The following is a 22500-nucleotide window of genomic DNA, read 5'->3' as shown; positions in this document are numbered from 1 at the left end:
TTTTATAATATGTGTGTGTCTGGTGTGTGTGTGTGTGTGTGTGTGTGTGTGTGTGTGTGTGTGTGTGTGTGATATATATATATATATATATATATATATATATATATATATATATATATATATATATATATATATATATATATATATATATATATACACACACACACACAAGCCGGTAGGCGACATGGGTGGTCGCTACATAATTGCATACTAGTCACAGTTTTTGACGGATCGGGCTGAAAATTTTTGACAAAGAGGTTGATTATAGTGCGCATAAAAGCGCAGAAGCCGATTTTTGATTTTAGAAAAAATAATTTTTTTAGGATTTTTCAAAAATTTCAAAGTCCCGTTGCTGGGCAATGGTGGCGTCCATACATAGCAACGGTGCTCAAAAGCATAGAACTATATCCTGGTATGAACCTAACAGTCAAGTTTCATCGAAATCGGTTGACTCCTCTGGCCTCCAGAGCTGTCCATTACATACAAACATACAGACAAGCCGGTAGGCGACATGGGTGGTCGCGACATAATTGCATACTAGTCATACAGTTTTTGACAGATTGGGCTGAACATTTTGGACAAAGAGGTTGATTGTAGTGCGCATAAAAGCCTGGAAGCCGATTTTTGATTTTCGAAAAAATAATTTTTTGGGGATTTAAAAAAAATTTCAAAGTGCCGTTGCTAGGCAACGGTGGTGTCCATAGCAACAGTGCTCAAAAGCATATAACTGGATCCTGGTATGAACCTACCTGTCAAGTTTCATCGAAATCGGTTGACTCCTCTGGCCTCCAGAGCTGTCCATTACATACAGACATACAAACAAACAAACAAACAAACAAGCAGTCATAGACTGGTACTTAAGAAATCGTCAACTTGACCTCTGACCTTGTCTAATAAAAGCTGTCTCTCGAGAAGGTAGCGACGCAAACCAGAAGTTTCTACGATGATTCCGTATCAAACCATCAAAAATCGTAACGTCGACCGAAGCAAAAATCTCCATTTCTCCACGCAATTATACCTTAACGTGACTCAACGACGCGTCTGCTCGAGCGCACTGCATCATGGGACGACCCCTGAGGCGTCGAGTGAAATATTTTTTATACAATCTTAAAACGTCTCCAAAACATTGGATTTTTACCAGAATTTCGACAACCGAGTTTTAAGCGTCCTAAGCGATGGCAAAAACCGAAGACAAAATTAAAATCGAAGTTAAAACGAACTCGTAACGTCGAGCAAAGCAAAAAATCTCCATTTCTCCACGTGAATTTACGGAATTATGTTTGGCCTCACTGTGACCTTGACCTTTGACCGATTTTGACCAAAATCTAAGCAGCACCAGCCATCACCCTCTTGAATCACGTGGTGTAATTTGACATTGGTAGCTTCTTCCGTTCTTGAGTTATCGTGCCGACAAACAAACAAACAAGCAGTCATAGACTGGTACTTACGAAATCGTCAACCTGACTCTGACCTTGTCTAATAAAAGCTGTCTCGAGAGAAGGTAGGGACGTAAACCAGAAGTTTCTACGATGATTCTGTACCAAACCATCAAAAATTGAATGTTTTGGATGTTTGACCTCACTGTGACCTTGCCCTTTGACCGATTTTGACCAAAATCTAATCAGCGCTAGCCATCACCCTCCTGAATCACATGGTGTAATTTGACATTGGTAGCTTCTTCCGTTCTTGAGTTATCATTTTTTGGATGTTTGACCTCACTGTGACCTTGACCTTGGATCGATTTTGACCAAAATCTAATCAGCACTAGCCATCACCCTCCTGAATCACGTGGTGTAATCTGACATTGGTAGCTTGTTCCGTTCTCGAGTTATCGTGCCTACAAACAAACACACAAACAGAGGACGGAAGTCATCAACATACTTACGAAATCTTTAGATTTCACAAGTAACAAACATACAGACAGACAGAAAAAGTGAAAATAAGGGTACTCTAGCGACCACCCAACAGACGGAAAAACTGAGAATAAGGGTAGTCTAGCGACCACCCCACACACACACACATATATATATATATATATATATATATATATATATATATATATATATATATATATATATATATATATATATATATATATATATATATATATTGTCGCGGATTCGCGCCCGCCGGCGTGCGAACGGCCACGTAACTCGAATCGCGGCACGTCGCCCACCGGACGGACAATCCAGCCGTGACCCTCTCGGACTAACGCCGGGAACCAGTCAAGGGTGGACCTTTCGGTCTCACCGCGATCGAGCCAATCGGCCCCCGCGTGGGATAGGGTTGCTCGCCAAATTCGACCTACCTAAGTACCCACACGGAGGGTAGACCGGGCGATCGCACCTCGCCGCAGGTCGACTTCGGACACGGGCCACTTAAGCGACCCGTTCCGTACTATCGAGATAACCGAGCGGTGTTATTCGTCGGCCTCGACGGTTCGATTAATTATCGGGCGTCTTAGCCCAGGACCAACCCTTTACGTGAAGCAAGATGGGGATTCAATGAAAGAAATGACGAAGCGAAGCGGGAAAACAGTTCAACATAAAGCACATTTATTCGCGATGAACGGAAAGCACACATATACAATTCCACCAAAAGCACATAGAAAAGAAGACAAAAAGCAAATGCGACAATGCAGATCTAATACCGACTACGCGAGCACACGGCAACACTTATACAATTTTACTTCACAGACGGCGCCGACAACACATATTCAAAACCAAGAAAAAGAACACCCTCAAGGATGAGGCGGGCCTGGGGCCGAGACCGGGTCGGGCCTACCCGTCTGATGATGAGGCGCGAAGTGGCGATGGTGCCCCAACTCCGCGGGCCTCGCGGACAGTGTCTGGTAGGGGTGGGAAGGGGGGGCCCCCTTTGTCGCACTATCTCAGCGCGGGGGGAAACAAGAGGGGGTTGCTGATGCTCGGGGGAAGGAGGATCTTTATTCTGTCTCGGGTCCCGCGACGAGCGTCTCCACCTCGACCAGGTCGTGCCGTCGGCCTCCCGCCTTCAGCTCCCGGCACCGACGCGAGCACCCCCTCGTCCGTCTTCGCCGCTGCCACCTCTCCACAGCTCCGCCGACAACTCGTTCCAACGCACAGCTCGTTCCAACGCACAACTTCCTTTCAGCTCCACCGACGACTCCCTTGAACTCCGAACTCACTCTTTCCAACGCACACCCCCTTTCTGACGAACGCAGCCGCTTATATAAGCCCCGTGGCTTCGCCTTTGACCCCCTGCCTTCGACCTTTCACCTCGCTCCCCATTGGCCCGAGAAAAAGTGGGCGTGAATGCTTTTTGATCCATTAATTTGCATATAGCGACCGCCCTCCAACGCCCTGGAGGCGGGGCCAAATCGCCCCTCGCTCACCGATTGGACGGAACAAAAGTGGGCGTGAGTCGTTTTTGATCCGTTTTTCTGCGGAAAGTCCGTGATGTTTTGTACACGCTGTTCGGTGCGCGCCCTGCACGAGTCCAGCACCGGTACCCACCAGCGGCGCAAGAACGGTGGCGATGCGACGGTTGCGAGGTGTGACGGTAAAGGTAGTGGCTGTTGTGGTGAAGCGGCGTTGTGGTGGGTGGTTGATGTTGTGATGACTGTTGAGACGTGGTTGGTGGTGGTAATAATGGCGGTTGGTCCAAAATAAAGATAGTAAAAGAAAAACGGCTATCCTGAAGAGTCGCAGCACGCATGAATGACATTTATTCCCTCGAGACAACGGGTTTGGGCCTAACTACACATATACTTACCGAGATATCTCACCTAAGGGACCTGAATGGTGGTGTGCGAATTTGGTCAACCACAACACTACCCCCTTGCCTTTTTACAGACTCGTCCCGAGTCGTCAAATTTTCGTGTGCCATCATGTGTAGTTTTCCCCTAGTACATTTTACCTACGGATCCCTGAGTGCGACATTCATGGTATTCGTGTCCCCAAAATAAATAACCTGAGGGCTGCGTAACTACCTAAACAAACTCACTCACACGGACGACTTAAATAAAATTGCCGGCGCTAGGACAGACATGCCGGGGGCGCACTCATATTTACAGTACATCTTAACCTTAACTTACAAATTTTACACTAAACCATGGCCCAGGATCACTGAACTCTGCAAAAGAAAAGCAGTTAGCAGGGAGCCAGGCTGCTCGTGTGCAGTCTCTGGCTCAAAACAATGCAGGTGACAGGGAATGTGGCTGGCTGCTCACACGCAGTCCAAGGCCTTCCCTTTTGAACTGAACGCAGTGAACCACAACGGTGCATGGGCTGCACAACGCAGTCTCCGTGCCAGCTCAAGTGGCACACGCAATGAACACAACGGATAGATGGATGGACACAAACACGGTGCACGGGCCGCCACTGCAGGCCCGTGTTGTAGCTGCCAACGGGGCAGTTCTTGCAGCTTGCAAACTGTTGCCTTGATCCTGGCGCACATGGCAATGAACAGGGGGGGGGGGCAAAGCAAAAATTGAACGGGGCTGGTGAACCTGGGCAGTGGGCATGGCATGGCAAAGGCAGCAGGCAACACAGCCTGCAGAAGAAGGCCGCTGCAGGCAAACACAGCCGGCAGATGAACTGGCCGGCACAGGCCTTGAAGAAAACAGCTGCAGACGATCCGGCCGGCACAGGCCTTGCAACACAGCAGCTGCAGATGAAGTGGGCCGGCCTTTGCCGTTCAGTGGAGGTTGGTGGAGGGAGTGCGGTGGTGCTGGCCACTCGGAAGGCGGGCTCGGACCTACCTACCTGTCTCCCTCCCAACCTATCGCCTTTGCCTGTCACTGTACATACCCACTCCCTTAATTTGTCAAACCCCAATTTAGCCCCAACTTATTTTTTTTTTTTTATTTTTTATTTTTTACTTCCCCACTATAAATCGTCCCCTAACCCCCTTTATCGTCCTTGTTCGGCTAACCTATCCTGTCACCTAGCCTACTCCCAACCCCTACGTTCCCTTCCCGGAGGGGAATAAGGGAGAGCTAGCGTCCTGTGTCGAGGCCCAACGAAGCCTCAGAATGGCCTCCCCAGAGTTCAGCGATCTTAACACCAAGTGGGTCCAGCGGCCCACAACGAGAGCGAGGGGATGGATGGTGCGGAGGGGTACACTTCCTAATCTACCCTATCCATTTAACCGTTAAACTACCCCGGGGCTTTCAACAAGCGCCTCTCGCTTAAACTATTGGTTCTAACAACCCAGATTCCCGTCGCCTGTGTTGGTGTCCTCACAATTTCGGGCCTCGCCCCCCAATTTTCTCTCCGTGCCCTCACACGGTCTCATGGCTGGGACACGTGGCTCCCTTTGGCAGGCACGACCCTCTGCCGAATCTCCCGCTATGGCACCTCCGGGCACTACACTGCCTCCGAGCCTACCAGCTCCCTAAACACCGGGGAGTGCCCCCCATGGCACCTCCCCTGAAACGCACACATGGCAGGCTGGCTTCCCGGGCCCCTTTCCGAGGGTCACCCTTGCCCACAACACTGCCCACGCGGCTAATGGCGCCCCGGGCCCACGCACCAAGCAGGCGCACCCGTGCCCACTACGCTATCCCGGCCCCCCATGGGCCCATGGCCTACCGCGGCCGACTAGCCTGGTGCCCGGGGTACCCACTCAGCGATACTCACCTTTCGCAGCCACGCTCCCAAGCCCGTCAACAGGGCTCCTGCACCCCTCCAAACGGGTTTCGAGCCTACATTCACACCAACAACAAAACAACCTCCATTTTTCAATTTGACTAACCCCCTAACTCACTTTATACTGACCCCGGGGTCCCTTGGGCGGGAGTCACTCCTCCCCCCAATCACTCATCGCACCATGCAGTCCCCATTCGCTCCACTCACACAGACCCGCTGGCCTCACTCACTCACCAAGCACATGCTTCCACTTCACTCACCAACTCTTCCACACACACACCACTGAACTCTGCTATCCTTCTAACTACATCCCCTAACTAACTCGTGCTCCCACGTCGTCCCTTAAACTTGTAGCACGTTCCTTTTAACACTACGTAGCTAAGCTACGTCCCCGCTACACATCCACAAGTCTGTCACTGTCTTCGAATGTCCCAAAAATCAATTTCCCAACCTAAAGCTCACTAAATCCCTCTACCTAATCCATTCCACGGGCCCCATGAGGACTTACCCCTGCCCCATGGAGTCGGTCTAACGAAGCTAACCCTTCCGCCTAACTAGTTTCCATCCTGTGCCCCGGGTCAAGGGGGTCTTCCACCCCTTGCCCAGGAATCCTGTGCACCCGAAAGTGAGGCTTGTTTTTTTTTTTTTTTTTTTTACACACGCAGCATCAGCGCGGCAACTCAGAGCTCGCGCACTTTGCACCTGGCCGTGACGTCATGCAGCTGCACGTGTTCCTCGTCCTTCCTTGGACGGTACTATCCGGCAGGGATTCCCCTCCTGCCGGATTCCAACCCCACGTGCAGCCATGGCGTCACCGTGCGCATAAAAAAAAACACAAGCCCCACGTCTCGAGGGGTTCCCCACGCGAACACATGTGCTTTGCCCGTTGGAGCTTAACACACACGATCGCGTGGAGAACCCGTCCGGTCCAAATCCATAATCCTGCCTAAACTTTGTCCGTCCACGGGATTGGCAAATCCACCGCGTGCGTTTCCGGACCGGGACTTCACTCTCGCAAGCGAGCACGTGGCGGCCTCATGCGTTGCACAGCACGAACCTCGTGCTCACTGCTGGGTGAACCCGGCACGGTTCCCGAAACAACTACAGCCGCTACTCGGCTTTCGTTTCTCCCATGTCGCCGTCGTCGCCATTCGACCCACGCACACCTGCGTGTTACGACGCTCACACTCCATTCCATTACATTCACACCGGGAGACGCGGCTGCGTGCTCCCGCATGCCAACCGACATCTCCCTCACATACCGCTCTCTCACACACACGGTCTCCCTTGCATACGGCCGTTCACTCACGCGTGCCTCACTACTCACACAAACCATACTACTTACACACGCGGGGGCACTCACCCGCGGTGCCTCATCCACACTCCGTGCCTCACTCATACCCCGTGCCTCACTCACACACGGCGTGCTGGGAAGCACGTACTCCGGCACCATCGCCACCACACCACTCACACACGGGGTCGCTTCCACACACGGGGACGCACTCACACCTTGCACCACGCACACAGGGACTACACTGGGGATTCGTGTCCCCACAAGGGTCCCCGGGGCCTCTATACCCCCCAAGCTCTCCATGCACCCGTTCGCAGCACTCGTCCCCTCAACCTCGCAAAGCACGACCGAACTCACCTGGTCGTGACTCACCTCAAGGGGGCATACTCCCTCCCCTCGTTCCTGGAGGAGGCCATCCAGGTGCTCGCACTGGGTCCCCACACGCTCCGCGAGCTCACCCCCATTATCCTCCACTACCTCCGTGTGTGTGTGTGCGTCACTTACCCCGTCTTCATCGTGCAGTCTCTCCTCTATTTTTTCTGTCTCCCGTGTCTCTGCCAACTCGGTCACCTCTTCACCCTTTACCTCCCTTGTCTCAACTATTATTATTTCCTTTGTCACGGCCTTCATGCCCGCCTGCAGGCATCGGCCCATGTTCTGCGTCTCACCCCGCAGCTTTTTCGTTTCTTCCTTCATTTGCTTGTTCATGCCTTTCATTTCGTTTATAAATTCAGTTGTGTTTGCATCCATCTTTTCGATTATTTGTTTGGTCATGCCTTTCATTTCGTTTTTCATTTCATGCGCATTCGTTTCCATTTGCTTGTTCATTGCCGCCAGCATGGCGTATAGCTGGGCCATGTCGGGTGCGCTTGGGTGAGCCGATTCGGCAAGAATCGGGAGGTTTTGGTGGAGAGGGGGAGGGGAGGTGTCATACACCGCGGCCGCTGCCGCACCTATTTCGGGCTCTGGGTTCAGTTGGGCGAGTTCGTTTTCCTGTACAATTAACATTTCCTGCACGGGGATTTCATCCTGAGCCATGGATTCTACACATTCTACATCCATTTCTAATACCCCCGGCTCCCGCTCGCCTTGAGACGCCATCTTGCTTCTCTTAAAGGGTTAATTTAGCTCGCTCGTAATTTGGAGGGAATCGGGGGTCGCTTCTCTCACCCCTGGACCGATTCCCGTGAATTTAGCTGGAGACAGGAGAGCCCGTTTTCCCGTTCTCCGTTACCAGTGCCGTGAGGAGGGCGATGGGTTTATATCCCACTCCTGACACCAGTGTCGCGGATTCGCGCCCGCCGGCGTGCGAACGGCCACGTAACTCGAATCGCGGCACGTCGCCCACCGGACGGACAATCCAGTCGTGACCCTCTCGGACTAACGACGGGAACCAGTCACGGGTGGACCTTTCGGTCTCACCGCGATCGAGCCAATCGCCCCCACGTGGGATAGGGTTGCTCGCCAAATTCGACCTACCTAAGTACCCACACGGAGGGTAGACCGGGCGATCGCACCTCGCCGCAGGTCGACTTCGGACACGGGCCACTTAAGCGACCCGTTCCGTACTATCGGGATAACCGAGCGGTGTTATTTCATCGGCCTCGACGGTTCGATTAATTATCGGGCGTCTTAGCCCAGGACCAACCCTTTACGTGAAGCAAGATGGGGATTCAATGAAAGAAATGACGAAGCGAAGCGGGAAAACAGTTCAACATAAAGCACATTTATTCGCGATGAACGGAAAGCACACATATACAATTCCACCAAAAGCACATAGAAAAGAAGACAAAAAGCAAATGCGACAATGCAGATCTAATACCGACTACGCGAGCACACGGCAACACTTATACAATTTTACTTCACAGACAGCGCCGACAACACATATTCAAAACCAAGAAAAAGAACACCCTCAAGGATGAGGCGGGCCTGGGGCCGAGACCGGGTCGGGCCTACCCGTCTGATGATGAGGCGCGAAGTGGCGATGGTGCCCCAACTCTGCGGGCCTCGCGGACAGTGTCTGGTAGGGGGTTGGAAGGGGGGGCCCCCTTTGTCGCACTATCTCAGCGCGGGGGGAAACAGGAGGGGGTTGCTGATGCTCGGGGGAAGGAGGATCTTTATTCTGTCTCGGGTCCCGCGACGAGCGTCTCCACCTCGACCAGGTCGCGCCGTCGGCCTCCCGCCTTCAGCTCCCGGCACCGACGCGAGCACCCCCTCGTCCGTCTTCGCCGCCGCCACCTCTCCACAGCTCCGCCGACAACTCGTTCCAACGCACAGCTCGTTCCAACGCGCAACTTCCTTCCAGCTCCACCGACGACTCTCTTGAACTCCGAACTCACTCTTTCCAACGCACACCCCCTTTCTGACGAACGCAGCCGCTTATATAAGCCCCGTGGCTTCGCCTTTGACCCCCTGCCTTCGACCTTTCACCTCGCTCCCCATTGGCCCGAGAAAAAGTGGGCGTGAATGCTTTTTGATCCATGAATTTGCATATAGCGACCGCCCTCCAACGCCCTGGAGGCGGGGCCAAATCGCCCCTCGCTCACCGATTGGACGGAACAAAAGTGGGCGTGAGTCGTTTTTGATCCGTTTTTCTGCGGAAAGTCCGTGATGTTTTGTACACGCTGTTCGGTGCGCGCCCTGCACGAGTCCAGCACCGGTACCCACCAGCGGCGCAAGAACGGTGGCGATGCGACGGTTGCGAGGTGTGACGGTAAAGGTCGTGGCTGTTGTGGTGAAGCGGCGTTGTGGTGGGTGGTTGATGTTGTGATGACTGTTGAGACGTGGTTGGTGGTGGTAATAATGGCGGTTGGTCCAAAATAAAGATAGTAAAAGAAAAACGGCTATCCTGAAGAGTCGCAGCACGCATGAATGACATTTATTCCCTCTAGACAATGGGTTTGGGCCTAACCACACATATACTCACCGAGATATCTCACCTAAGGGACCTGAATGGTGGTGTGCGAATTTCGTCAACCACAACAATATATATATATATATATATATATATATATATATATATATATATATATATATATATATATATATATATATATATATATATATATATATATATATATATATATATATATATATATATATATATATATCTAATGCTGTCTGTCCCACACTGAAACACAGAAACGCTCCTCGGAGAGAAAAAAAATATTCAGTAAAATTTGCTTCAAATTAATCCAAACTGATGGGAAAATTGTAATTTTTTTCAATCAGACAAAAAATTTTTTTCCCAGGGTGGTGTATCGACAACATACGGCTGCCTCGATGGCTCCCGATAAAAACATTTTCTTTGCTCTCAAGAAATCTACAACCTCCCATTTTGAGCTCTTTCAACAAGTGCAAGAATGAAACGCTTCCCTTTTTTTATATCATGGTATTTTTACCACGGGCTCCTGCTTGTCTATACTCTATATATAAGAGGAACCGATCCCTGTTGTGCTTCATTCTAAAGGGTTTCTGCTGTTGTAGTATAATAAAAATGGTATTGTTGGAAAGCTAAAAATCGATTTACTTGGAACAAAAAATTGTTCATTTAAATCACAAACTTGCCCGTCTTAAAAGTCAATTTGCATGTTTGAAGAAGTGCTAATGGTTTCTTCAAACAGCAGTTTTGAATGGAAACATTTATTATTTTATCAAAGCAGGAACCCTTGAGAAGGACACAGAAGGAGCACACAAAATTATACGTAGTAATATTTCTCAAAGTAATATAAAAGAATATAAAAGTACATGGAGGGACGACGACGTCGGCGAAAACAAGAGCCGATCAAAGTTAAGCCAGAGCTAGCCGTGCCTTGAGACCCGTGCTAACAGAGACCCGTGCTCAAGGCTAACAGAGCTAAGGAAACTGTTACAGTGCTTGATTACAGAAACATTTTCCTTCAAAATTCACAAAGACAAACAACACAATCATTCTACAGCACATCCAATTAATGTACTAACTCATTTCTCCTGAACACACTTGTAAAATACTGCAATTCACTTGCATTTCAAGTGACAGGGAAATATCCAAATTATTTTCTGAATTGACAGCCAAAGTTGGCTTGAGTCGGATTCGGCTCGGAAGTTCAACTCACCAAGTTTGAAAACTCATTTCGGTACAGCACGAACCCATCTGTCAGAACTGGTCGTTGGTGGATGTTAAGTATCCCTCGGTGTCTTTTACGAATTGTAGGTGAGCTATCGCCGGCACCTTGAACAAATTACTAATTCCTGCCACCATCAGTCGAACGTCAAACCAGGCCAGCCGGTTCATGAAAGACTTCAGTGAAAAAACGTTTTCCGGGCAGACATCCCAAGAAGGTCTGAATAATTAGGGCCGTTAACTTAGTCGTACGAGTCGTCCTTGTAATAGCAAGTTTCTCACGAGTCGTTCTCACACCCCCAAACACATCTTCACCCATAACCCAAGCCCTCTTGCTTGAAGTTAGTGTGTTTTCTCTTTCCTTGTTTTGACAAACCATAGCTCCACTGCTATCATCGATCTGCCATCAATCCATCACCCCACAAAAAAGTTGTGTGACTTCTGAGAGTTTGCAAATACAGCGGTGAATCATTAAATAAACAACAGAAGGAAAAAATAATAATTAAAGGGTTAAAAAGTAACTAAAAATGCATTGTTGAAAAATGTTTCTTTTGACTTTGACTCGTCATGTCAAAGACCAACACTCAAGGGTGTAGCAAGGCTGAATCGAATCTTGTCATCACAGCTTTGTGGCAAAGTGATCCAATCTTTAAGGTTTATCTTGCTGTAATTAGCCTCCTCCTTATTCCTGAAGCCACACGACAAAAGACTGTGATGATAAGGGACGGTACAACGAAAGGAAAGTCATTATGTGGAAAGTGTCAAATTCACAAGGTTTGAGTTCAGAAAGTTTTCCATGGCAAAATGTTAAATAAAACCGAAATTATATCCTATTAGAGTGAGATTATGGGATGCAGGCATATCGCAATCGTCAAACAAAGGTGAGCAGCGATCAGCAACAAAGAACCATTGATTAAAATTAAACTGCGGTATGCGTGGACCGGATGAGACCGAGGAGAAAAACCATGCAAGCAACGGCCAAACAGGACCAGCACATGGAAACAGAGCACCATCATAGTAAAAACACTGGTCAAAAGTTTAAGAACTATTCATCATTATCAGGCTGTTTACCTGAACTACCACCTTCCACGTCCAGATCAACGAATTCCTGCATCTCAAAACCATTGGGATCAGTCTGAACGGCGGACGCTTCTTCCTCGCGCTTTGTCGTGACAACCTTACTCATCTTTGGTGATGAAATCCCATTCGATAAGATCTCCCCCGCTCCGTGAGCAGACACAACCAACGGCTAACAACGTTTGACTGGTAAGGGGAGGAAGTGGCAGGCTCATGGTGTGCCGTGCGGAAAGCCCCCACCATGGACCCCAGAGGTCAACCCATGCCATGTAATCCACGTGATTTGAAACCAAGTACTTCCCCGCGGAATGATGTCATGGCGGTTAGAAGAGAACACAGGGAGGACGTTCTTAAGGTCCGCCTGCAGTGATATAGATGCACTGGCGTGAACTGAGCTTACAGGGAAAGGTAAGCCACAACAACCATACACCAATGTGGGTTTACCACCCCGCAATCATCTTCAGTACCAAAAGGCTGTTTCGTACGATGTTATTCATTTTTCCTCTCCATGGCATTCCCAAATAAACACTGCAAACACCTTTTATTTCATCACGCGGGATTCAGCTAAAAGTTGTCAATCCATGTTAACTTAAACATCAGTATCACACACAACAGGAGAGCCAGCTCATGTTGTAGCCTATCTTGAGTTTTACTAGATACTGCAGAATATATAAAGCCTAACACAGCGAACATGAGAAGGGCAGTTTTTATTGTTGTTGCGGTGATAGCCCAATTTGTATAGCGTGGTTGGTAATAAGCTGTTTAGTCTGGGTTCAACTGTCTAGTATAATTAGCACGACCAACAAGAGTATTTACTCGTGCAATACTTGGATTTAGATACAACACAGGCATGGTGGACCAAGTGGCCTCGTGCCGTGTCGAAGTTTCCTGGTACAGTACTGGATTTCCTTGAATTTGATAGCTATGTGAAAGCATCAACACTGTCTCGATGACAATCAATGTCCTGGCGCTGGTACGCAAGGTGCTGAATTTTGGAGCATGCCCCAAGAGGGCCTTGGCAATTGACATAGTTTAGGATATTTTTGGCAAAGTTTGATATTTAGGAGTACAAGGCGGGTTATTGATTTAAATCTAGTCTGACAGGATGGCACAGAGCGCAGTTGCCATTATTGAGTAAATAGTCCAATGTGGGTTCGATTCCAAGCCCCATTAATCGAATGTTAGGCCTGGTTAGTCGGTTCTTGAAAGACTTGGGGGTGGGGGGGGGGTGAAAACCTTCTCCGACCAACACCACAAGAAGGATTGGAATAATATGGTTCGTTAAATAAGTGGGGGTTTATCGGTCTTAATGTACAGAGAGCAGACCTGATTTTGAATTCATGCAGCAACAGAAAACCACTGTGAAGCACAGGAACAACGATCGACAGAGTAAGTGCCCTATACAGTTAGGAATTACACATTGGGTACCATTTTCGTTTCACCTCCTGCAAGCTATGTTTACACTATAAACGAGAACAGGTTAGGAGCTGTTTTCACCCCCTTCATCCCCCACACATTCACATTCAGCAGCGTAAAGCATGCCATACCCGTACGCCTCCACATGTTATGGTTCCATACTTCACGAGAATGTTTTTAATTTTCCAATCTCAGTTTGGAATGGTGGCAGGCTTCCAGCAGTGTCATCACTTTACTCTCAGATACTGGACAACATGATGGATACTTTAAAGGTGCTGCCCAGAGAGCCAAGATTTGATTATTTAATTTCACAATGATGTTAGGCTCATAGAGGAGCTTAAATCAACTTTATCTGCCCCAGCTGTGATTTAATTCGAAGGCAGGAGTCAAGAATGAAATAATAATTTTGATACCATTAACCCCCACCCCAAAATAGCATAAAACAGCCAATTCAAATCCACTGCAGGACAAAGGCTGACCTCAACTTGTATTAAAGGGTGTTTGATTATTTTTTTAGATTTACAAATTATAGAAATATGCATTATGCTTGCAAAGTGCAGACTAACAAGAGTGAGCAGCCATTGGATGTAGGCCAAAAGGTCAACATAGGCTGGAATTTCTAAAATTGTCAATTTTCATCCAATTGACTTGAAATGTGAACATGATTTGTGTATCAGGTCACTGAATTCAACAAACAATTAATTTCAAGGTCAAAAGGTCAAAATACGCTTAATTTCTAAAATTGATAGATGGGGCCAAAAACTATACGTGTATGTATATATATATATATATATATATATATATATATATATATATATATATATATATATATATATATATATATATATATATATATGTATCTCAAAAAGTTGTGGACAAGTTATGCCAAAACAAGGTGGATGAATTGGTTAGGTGGTTAATTGTTGGTTGAATTAATTAATTGTTGGTTGAATTCAGTGACCTGATACGCAAATCATGTTCACATTTCAAGTCAATTGGATGAAAATTGACAATTTTAGAAATTCCAGCCTATGTTGACCTTTTGGCCTACATCCAATGGCTGCTCACTCTTGTTAGTCTGCACTTTGCAAGCATAATGCATATTTCTATAATTTGTAAATCTCAAAAAATTAGATTTTGGTTCAGACCCAGCCAATCAGTGGAATACAAAACGTAAACTGTTCAGCCTGGCGGAGGTATGTGCTCTAGTGAGTGCCTTTCTACTTTGCTGGTTTGCCAAGTGTTGCTCTGGAGTGATTTTTCATTAATTGCAAAATTGAAGATTTTTCAAGTATATTGGTTATTCGATTTTGTTATTCTGTCTGTTTGTTTGTTTGTCAATCACCTACAGGTGACAATTGTAAACTGATCTTCATGAAACTTTACTAAGTTTTGGAGGTAGTCTCGACTGAGATGCTTGTTGATTTTGAGGTCAAAGATCATCTTGAAGTCAAATTTCTAAAATCGGCATTTTTTTTTTTTATCCGATTCACTTGAAATTTGAACAAGATTTGCATAGTCCATCATTGAATTGGGAAACCAACTATTTGAGGTCAAAAGGTCAACTCAAGGTCAAACTTCTAAAATCATCAATTTCAATCTGAAAAATAATCAGTTTTCATCCGATTGACTTCATCTTTGATTAAGATTGCCAATTTTAATCTTAATGAAATGGACAATTTGATATATCCATGGCAACCTTTGGAGAGGGGGTGGATTTTGCAAGTATCGTGCTCTGCACGACATCTTTTTCTTGTTTGTGAACAAAATATTCCAAAAAGTTGTGGACGGATTTCGACGAAATTTTGTGGAGAGCTTGGGTATTTGACGAGGAGCAAATGTTTAGATTGTGATGAAGATCCGAATCCGGATCTGGATCTGAGAATTTTTAAAGTGATTTTTTTTACCCATTGAGAGATCGGGCCAAAAATGACATCTCAAAAAGTTGCGGACGGATTCAGACGAAACTCGGTGTGCAGGTTGGGTGTGTGACAAGGAAGAATTGATTCGATTTTAATTCAGGTCCGAATCCAGACCCAGCCTATCAGTGGGATTCAAATCGTAAACTAATCAACCTGGCGGAAGTATGCTCTCTCCCGAGTGCCCTTCTCGTTCTATCTGTTGTTGCCTTAAGACCGCTCGGGGTCAATTTTTATTGTGTGATTGAAAAAAATTAGAACTTTCCTGTGGTTTGGATTAATTTGAAGGAACCATTACTAAATTCATTTTCCCTCTCCGAGGAGCGTTTCCATGCTTCATTGTGGGACAGACAGACAGACAGACAGACACAGAGATGGCATTAGCCTATAATATTTTTTGATGATGGCAATGTCCTTCTGAATAAAAAAAATGACACACGGTGCAAATTAGACATCAATCTCGATTTCAGGCGTTTCTCGAGTTTTTGATCATCAGTTTTAAACGAATGTTATATAACCACAAATAACTCAGGCAAAGTTCAAAGAAAGTTTAGACCACAGCTCTGGAAACATTAGATTCCTCCCATCCAACTAACAATGCAGTAAACTGCACAGATATGTTCAATACCCAAGAAACAGAACAAGTCTAATTTGGACTCCCAATGTTAAAGATAAGGAAAGTCATGGAAGGGATTCCCAACCATCCAGCAGCAACTCCAAACAAACGAAATCACCACACATGCTTTGATCACAACTTTTACAGAGCAACATGATGGATAATTTTAGGGCAAAAAATCGAATATAATGGGTAGTTATTCTCACTCAAGATTAAATGAAGGTTAAACAAGGTTAAAACAAGGACAAATGTGTCCAAGAGCTGCGTCCAAAAGGTTTTAGGGGAGGGGGAGGGGGGAGGGGGGGGGAGGTGTTCACCAAAACCAAGTCAATGCATGCCACAGTCCATGCCGAAGTTTTGACAAAGCTCCTACTATCAAACCAACCTGTGAGAACCTGAAGATGAAAACAGAGGATATGGAAAACAAGGCGATGGCTGCTGTTAATACTCTGGGAGAGAGTAAAGCAGTGAAGGTTCCCAAACTCATGGAGAACCAGATAACTGAGGAAAGTTTTGCCCTCTTCAATGTCAATGTTACCACGAGGAAGGTACAGAAAAGCAAGTTGTTGGCGAAAATGAATCTGCATTTCATCAACAAACCAACCACTAACATGGCCTTGATCGATATGGGATATAATTGGAGTCTTGCCACAGCAAACTCTGAAGACCGTGAGAAAGGAGATGGCACCGCTTATTCATGGGGAGACTATGCTCATAAGATCGTCAAAATTGTCCTCTCAAGACACACAGATGCAGAAAGGATTTGTGTCAACGACACTTATGACGTGCCTCACAATATCAAAGACAGTGAACGAGAGAAGAGAAACCTGATAAAGGGCAATGTACCCGATACTTAATTGGAGCGTGACAACCCCGTTCCATCCCTTATGGATTTCAAGACCCTATTATGTGGCAATGGCAAACAAAAGGCAACTGTAGGATTTCCTCAAGAAGGCTTTTACCAAAGCTGCTCATCAGATCCCACAGGTCTAGATTTATTCTGTGAGCAACCAGTGCTTCAACCTCAAGTGTGGCAATGAGATGCTTCTCTTCAAGCGTCAACAGGCAGAGGCAGACAAGGCTATGTTCTATATCTGTGGAATGACACGATTCACTGGATATAAGGAGGCTGTCAAGGTAGACAGTGAAGATACAGATCTACATGTTCAGGCAGCTTATACATATGTTCAGGTAGCTTATGTGTCTCATCACACGACAGGACAGCTTTATCTGAAAAGGAAACACGACGTGGTGTTTTGTCACTCACTCTGTGATGAAGATGTTGCTGAAGTCATCATTGTCCTCCACATTCCCAGTGAATGCGAAAGCAACTCAGGATTCCATGGACATGGAAAAAGACCATTTATGATAGAGTTGCAGGCAATCTCGAGGCTCCAGACCTTCTTCAGTAATGTGGAGAGCCAGAGGCTCCAGACCCCTTCAACAGGGCGAATTTAAATAAACAAATTAAAAAACACAACAACATTGCGTTTTTCACGTTTCAAGGAGATGTGCATAAACATTATTCTTTACAAGTAGAGATACATTCAAAGTACACTGTCTCATGCCAAATAAATAAATAACAAATCCTCCAGCGCGCAACATTCCCAGGGCGCCTTTGGCACCTGGTGATGCCGCCATGCAGCACAAGGAGACGGAATTGGGAGGGAGCAGAGTACAATAATTGATTGACTAAGTGATAAATTGCAAAATTAAAATAAATAAATAATCGTAAAATAATTGATTTCTCAATCAATTGCTGAAGAGCACACCGAAACCACCACCGCTTCATCCAAATCTGTAACTTTTTGAAAATCAAGTAACGAATCAAAAAAATGAATAACACTGAACAACAAATTTCAAAAATTTTTTTTTACTGGAGATGTGTAAAGTGATTTAGACTAATTTGGGTACGCTGATTTCAAAAATCATAACCGTTTTGCTGTATCACGTCAGGATTTTCAGGAACAGAAATATTCCCATTGCCTAGAAGTCAGGATTTCAATGAAATTTACATATGTCTTTAACATGTCTATTTCGTACAATTGTTGTTAACTTGTGTTATATTTCTTTCTTTCAGATAAAGATGAGTAGGCGTTCCTGTACCAATCATCCTGACAACTTCTGTTATGTCTGTGGTCGGTATACCAAAAAAGATGAACAGCGAAGTATATCTACAGCAGTGAAAATGAAGGCCGCCTACTTTCACTACTTCGGGTGTAAGGTGGGGGACCAAGAACAGAGCTGGGCACCACGCATCTGCTGCACAAGCTGTCACACAACCTTGACTCAGTGGTTGGTGGGCAAGCGCGCGAGCATGCCATTTGCGGTGCCCATGATATGGCATGAGCCGCAGAATCATCATGATGATTGTTATTTCTGCTGCACAAGCATCGCCGGCTTCAACAAGAAGAATAAAGGTCACATCAAGTACGCTGACTGCGTCTCTGCTCGTAAACCTGTGCCTCATGATGACGAGAACCCCGTTCCAACACCTCCAGCTGATCAGAACATAGCTGTAAGCAGTGGTGAAGAGGATGGTGATGATGAACCTTGAACCCGACACTCAAGAATCACACCTTCTGAACCAGGGAGACTTAAATGATCTTGTAAGAGATCTCTCGCTGTCAAAGGCGAAGGCAGAGCTGCTTGGATCAAGGCTGCAGCAGTGGAATCTACTTGAACCTAACACCAAGATATCCTTGTTCAGAGTACGTCACAGAGACATGGCTGAGTTCTTTGAGATGGAAGACACGATGACATTCTGCAGTGACATCAACGGTCTGTTGAAAGAACTTGGGTGTGATCACGATCCTGCAGACTGGCGCCTCTTCATCGACTCGGGAAGAACAGCTTGAAGGCTGTTTTGCTCCACAATGGCAACGAGAAACCATCAGTCCCACTGGCTCACGCGTTCGGCATGACAGAGACCTATGAGACTATGCGGCAGCTGCTTGATTCCATCAAGTACAATGACTTCAACTGGCACATCTGCGGAGACTTGAAAGTGGTGGCGCTGTTGTTAGGGCTGCAGTCAGGCTACACGAAATACATGTGCTTCCTTTGTCTCTGGGATAGCAGAGACGACAAGAATCACTGGACGAAGAAAGATTGGGAAGAGCGAAAAGAGCATGTACCTGGTCGACACAACGTGAAGCATGTCGCCCTTGTCGACCCAGCCAAGGTTTTCCTTCCACCACTCCACATAAAGCTCGGCTTGATGAAAAGTTTTGTATGGGCAATGGATCTGAATGGGCGTGGGTTTTTATAGGAAATGGTCATGAGGAAATTTTATAGGAAATGGTAATTTTTATAGGTAATGAGGAAAAGTTTGGCAACACCTTGTCGGAGGCCAAGATCAAGGCTGGTGTCTTTGTTGGACCGCAAATCCGACAGATTATGAAGGACGAAACTTTTCCGACAACTCTAAACCCCAAAGAGCTGGCAGCGTGGAGGAGCTTCAAAGCTGTGACGGACAACTTCTTGGGGAACGAGCGCGTGGACAACTATGAAGAAATAGTGCAGCAGCTGCTGGAGTCCTTCAGGAAACTTGGCTCCAGGATGTCCCTGAAAATCCATTTCCTACACCAGCACCTGAACTTCTTCCCTGACAACTTGGGAGCAGTCTTGGACGAGCACGGCGAGCGATTCCACCAAGAGATTTCACTCATGGAGACGCGTTACCAAGGGCGGCACAACCCGAACATGATGGGCGATTTCTGCTGGTTCCTGCATCGTGAAACTGACACAGAGCAGCGCAAACGCAAAGCCAAATGCCTAAAGCATTTTTAATTACATTCTAGTGGAGTTTTTCTGTAATTTCTATAATTTTGAAGCATTCATGATGAAATAAATGAATAAATGAATTTTTGTAAATTTCATTGAAATCCTGACTTCTCGGCAATGGGAATATTTCTGTTACTGAAAATCCTGACGTGATACAGCAAAACGGTTATGATTTTTGAAATCAGCGTACCCAAATTAGTCTAAATCACTTTACACATCTCCAGTAAAAATTTTTTGTTGTTCAGTGTAATTAATCAATTAATTGATTAATCAATAAATCAAAAATACCCTTCGTGGCCAAATCACTTGGTCACTTTTTGTCAGGTTAAGCCAGATTAGATCTGTGACTTGCTGCAGGTACCATGTGAACCTGTACTAACATGTTCCATGGTCGGGTTGTCGGCGACTAAACAGTCTCCCCCACCAGGTTTCCTGGTGAAGAGGGTGCACGGTTATGGACACCCAGCAGGATTAAAAACAAAAACTGTCAAAGGGTGGAGGAGCTCCTTGTGAGCAAACGGCCATCCATATCTAGTGGCCAACTGTATCTGCAAACATCCTCCTGCAGTTGGGTGACTTTTTTATTTAGGTTGGTGGCAGGATTTGCACTCTGCCCACTGCAAAACACAAGAAAAACACAAAGAAAATTGAAACCCACTCTGTGGGAGTACCTCCTGTGTAGCTGCCCTTCGCAGGGCAGCTCGCCGGATGATGGGATTGGGGCCAAGCCTTTGGGATCCCCCACTCTTTTATGATAGGAGGAAATCCACAAGGTAACATTCCCAGGACAGATTGCGTTAGTGATTGTTGGGGTGGTGCTGAGGTGTAATACACCAGATGGCAGTCTCCTTGGGTTAACCTGAGGCGGTCCCTTCGGGTGGGTGCTTGGAATGTCCCATCCCAAAGAGAGGATGTTCACCTGTCTCTGTTATCATCTGAGCTCAAGCGTTTGAACATCAGTATTGCAGCTCTCTCTGAGGTTCGGAGACCGGATAGTAGCGAGATCATGGTGGGTGGTTAAACCTACGATTGGTCTGGTCTCCCTGATGGTTACCATGCCGAAGGAGTTGCTGGAGCTGTGTCCAATAAGCTGACTCCAATAATAATTGAGGTAACACCAGTCAAAAAGCATATTATGAGACTAAGGATTCATCACTCCTTGGGTGTCATTTCCCTGGTCTCTGTACATGCTCCAACTGAGGTGAGTGATCTCACTGTGAAGGATGCATTCTACGCCACGCTGGAGTCGTGGTTGATCAGTGCCAGAGACGAGATATTCTTCTCGTCTTGAGGGATTTCAATGCATCGACTGGAACTAAGAGGGATGGTCATGAGACATGTGTTGTCACCATGGGTCTGGAAAAATGAACCAGAACAGCACTAAGTTCCTTAACTCTGCAAGAAGTCATGGACTTAGGGTTGTCTGGTTCATGGTTTCAGCGCCCACAAGCTCATCGATGGACTAGGTATTCCATCGCTGGAGGTGTGGCAAAGGAGATTGACCATGCGCTTGTTGATTGTCACTGGAGGATGATCCAAAACTGCAGGGTCTACCGGAGTGCACAGTTCCTCAATACCAACCACATGCTTGTGGTAGCAACTCTGAAGTTGCAGCATAAATCCAGGAGAATGGTACCATCCCAGCCGAGGCTGGATGTTGGCAAGCTCAAGGATGAGAGGGTAGCTGAGGAGTTTGTGAACAGGCTGACTGGGGATTTGGGGGGTCTGGGTGCTTTGGGAGTTCCTGAAGAGTTGTGGAGTGCCTTCAAGACCACCATCCTTGATGTTGCTGGTGGATGTCTTGGAACTCACCGAAGGGTGAAGAAGAATTTTATCTCTCAAGGGACACTGGATACCACTATCCAGTGTCGCAGGGCCAGGCTGAATGGCAGAGCTGAGCTGTTCAGGGAGTTGAGGCATAAAACTGACCGTGCGCTGAAGGTGAAGAAGGAGGCCTATGTGCGAGGAATGTGGGAAGGGGTAGAGCATCACCTGCAGTGAAGTGATTCTCCTCCTGCTTTCAGGGGAATTCACACCTTGCGTTCCTCCAAGCCCGTCCCTAGGTGTACTGCACTTCGAGCGAAGGATGGTGGGCTCTTGACAGAGTCTGATGTGAAGGCCCGCTGGGCTGGTTACTTTGAGTGGCTGTATCTGGCTGATCCACCAGCTGTTGAGTTGGATGTCGGGGTGTAACTATCCCAATTGCTGACCCTCCAATCAACTGTGGTCCACCTTCGTTTGTGGAAATACAGGCTGCGGTGAACCGCTTGAAATTGGGTAAAGCTCCTGGGATTTGTGGCACCAACGCTCAACTTCTCAAGGGTGGTAGAAATGCAGTACTCATGTGCATGCTATTCTGTGCTCTGCCTGGAACACAGGCATCATCCCAACTGAGTGGAAGAGGGGCCTTGTTGTCCCTCTCTTGAAAGGGAAGGGTGACGCAAGGACTGCAACAACTACCGAGGGGTGACGCTGCTCTCAGTGCTGGGCAAGGTCTTTGCTCGGATAATTCTTGATAGGGTTCGCCACCATCTGCTTGAGCACCAGCGTCCAGAGCAGTCAGGCTTTACACCAAAGAGGTCAACGATTGACCATATCCTTGCTCTTCGGGTCCTCACCGAATGCAGACGAGAGTTTCGGCAGGGGCTGCTTGCAGCCTATGT

At 46.9% G+C, this 22500-nt stretch overlaps 2 protein-coding genes across 10 annotated transcripts in view; one reads left to right on the top strand and one right to left on the bottom strand.

Annotated features, from left to right (window-relative positions):
• Positions 1–22500, bottom strand: part of LOC147034181 (ectonucleoside triphosphate diphosphohydrolase 1-like) — a 223531-nt gene that overhangs the window by 129479 nt on the left and 71552 nt on the right. For 3 of the 9 annotated variants that reach the window (XR_015057392.1, XM_085877927.1, XM_085877935.1), the window contains exon 2: positions 17319–17489. The exons of 3 other annotated variants lie outside the window; for them this stretch is intronic. Coding sequence is in view for 5 of the 6 variants with exons in the window: in XM_085877927.1 (XP_085734053.1) it covers positions 17319–17489 (171 nt within the window). In the remaining variant the exon portion in view is untranslated. Of the gene's footprint in view, positions 1–12094; positions 12354–17318; positions 17490–22500 lie in introns of those variants that run through there. 3 more of the 9 variants (XM_085877941.1, XM_085877989.1, XM_085877948.1) reach the window with 2 other exon arrangements.
• The window catches only part of LOC147034179 (uncharacterized), a 115749-nt gene continuing 105621 nt past the window's right edge, over positions 12373–22500 (top strand). The window contains exon 1 of the transcript XR_015057395.1: positions 12373–12508. The gene's annotated coding sequence lies outside the window, so the exon portion shown is untranslated. The remainder of the gene's footprint in view (positions 12509–22500) is intronic.

Source organism: Eptatretus burgeri, chromosome 1 (genome assembly GCF_056783735.1).
Source record: "Eptatretus burgeri isolate ZD-2024b chromosome 1, Ebu_testis_v1, whole genome shotgun sequence".
Lineage (NCBI taxonomy): Eukaryota > Metazoa > Chordata > Myxini > Myxiniformes > Myxinidae > Eptatretus > Eptatretus burgeri.
This window is presented reverse-complemented; position numbering and strand designations above follow the sequence as displayed.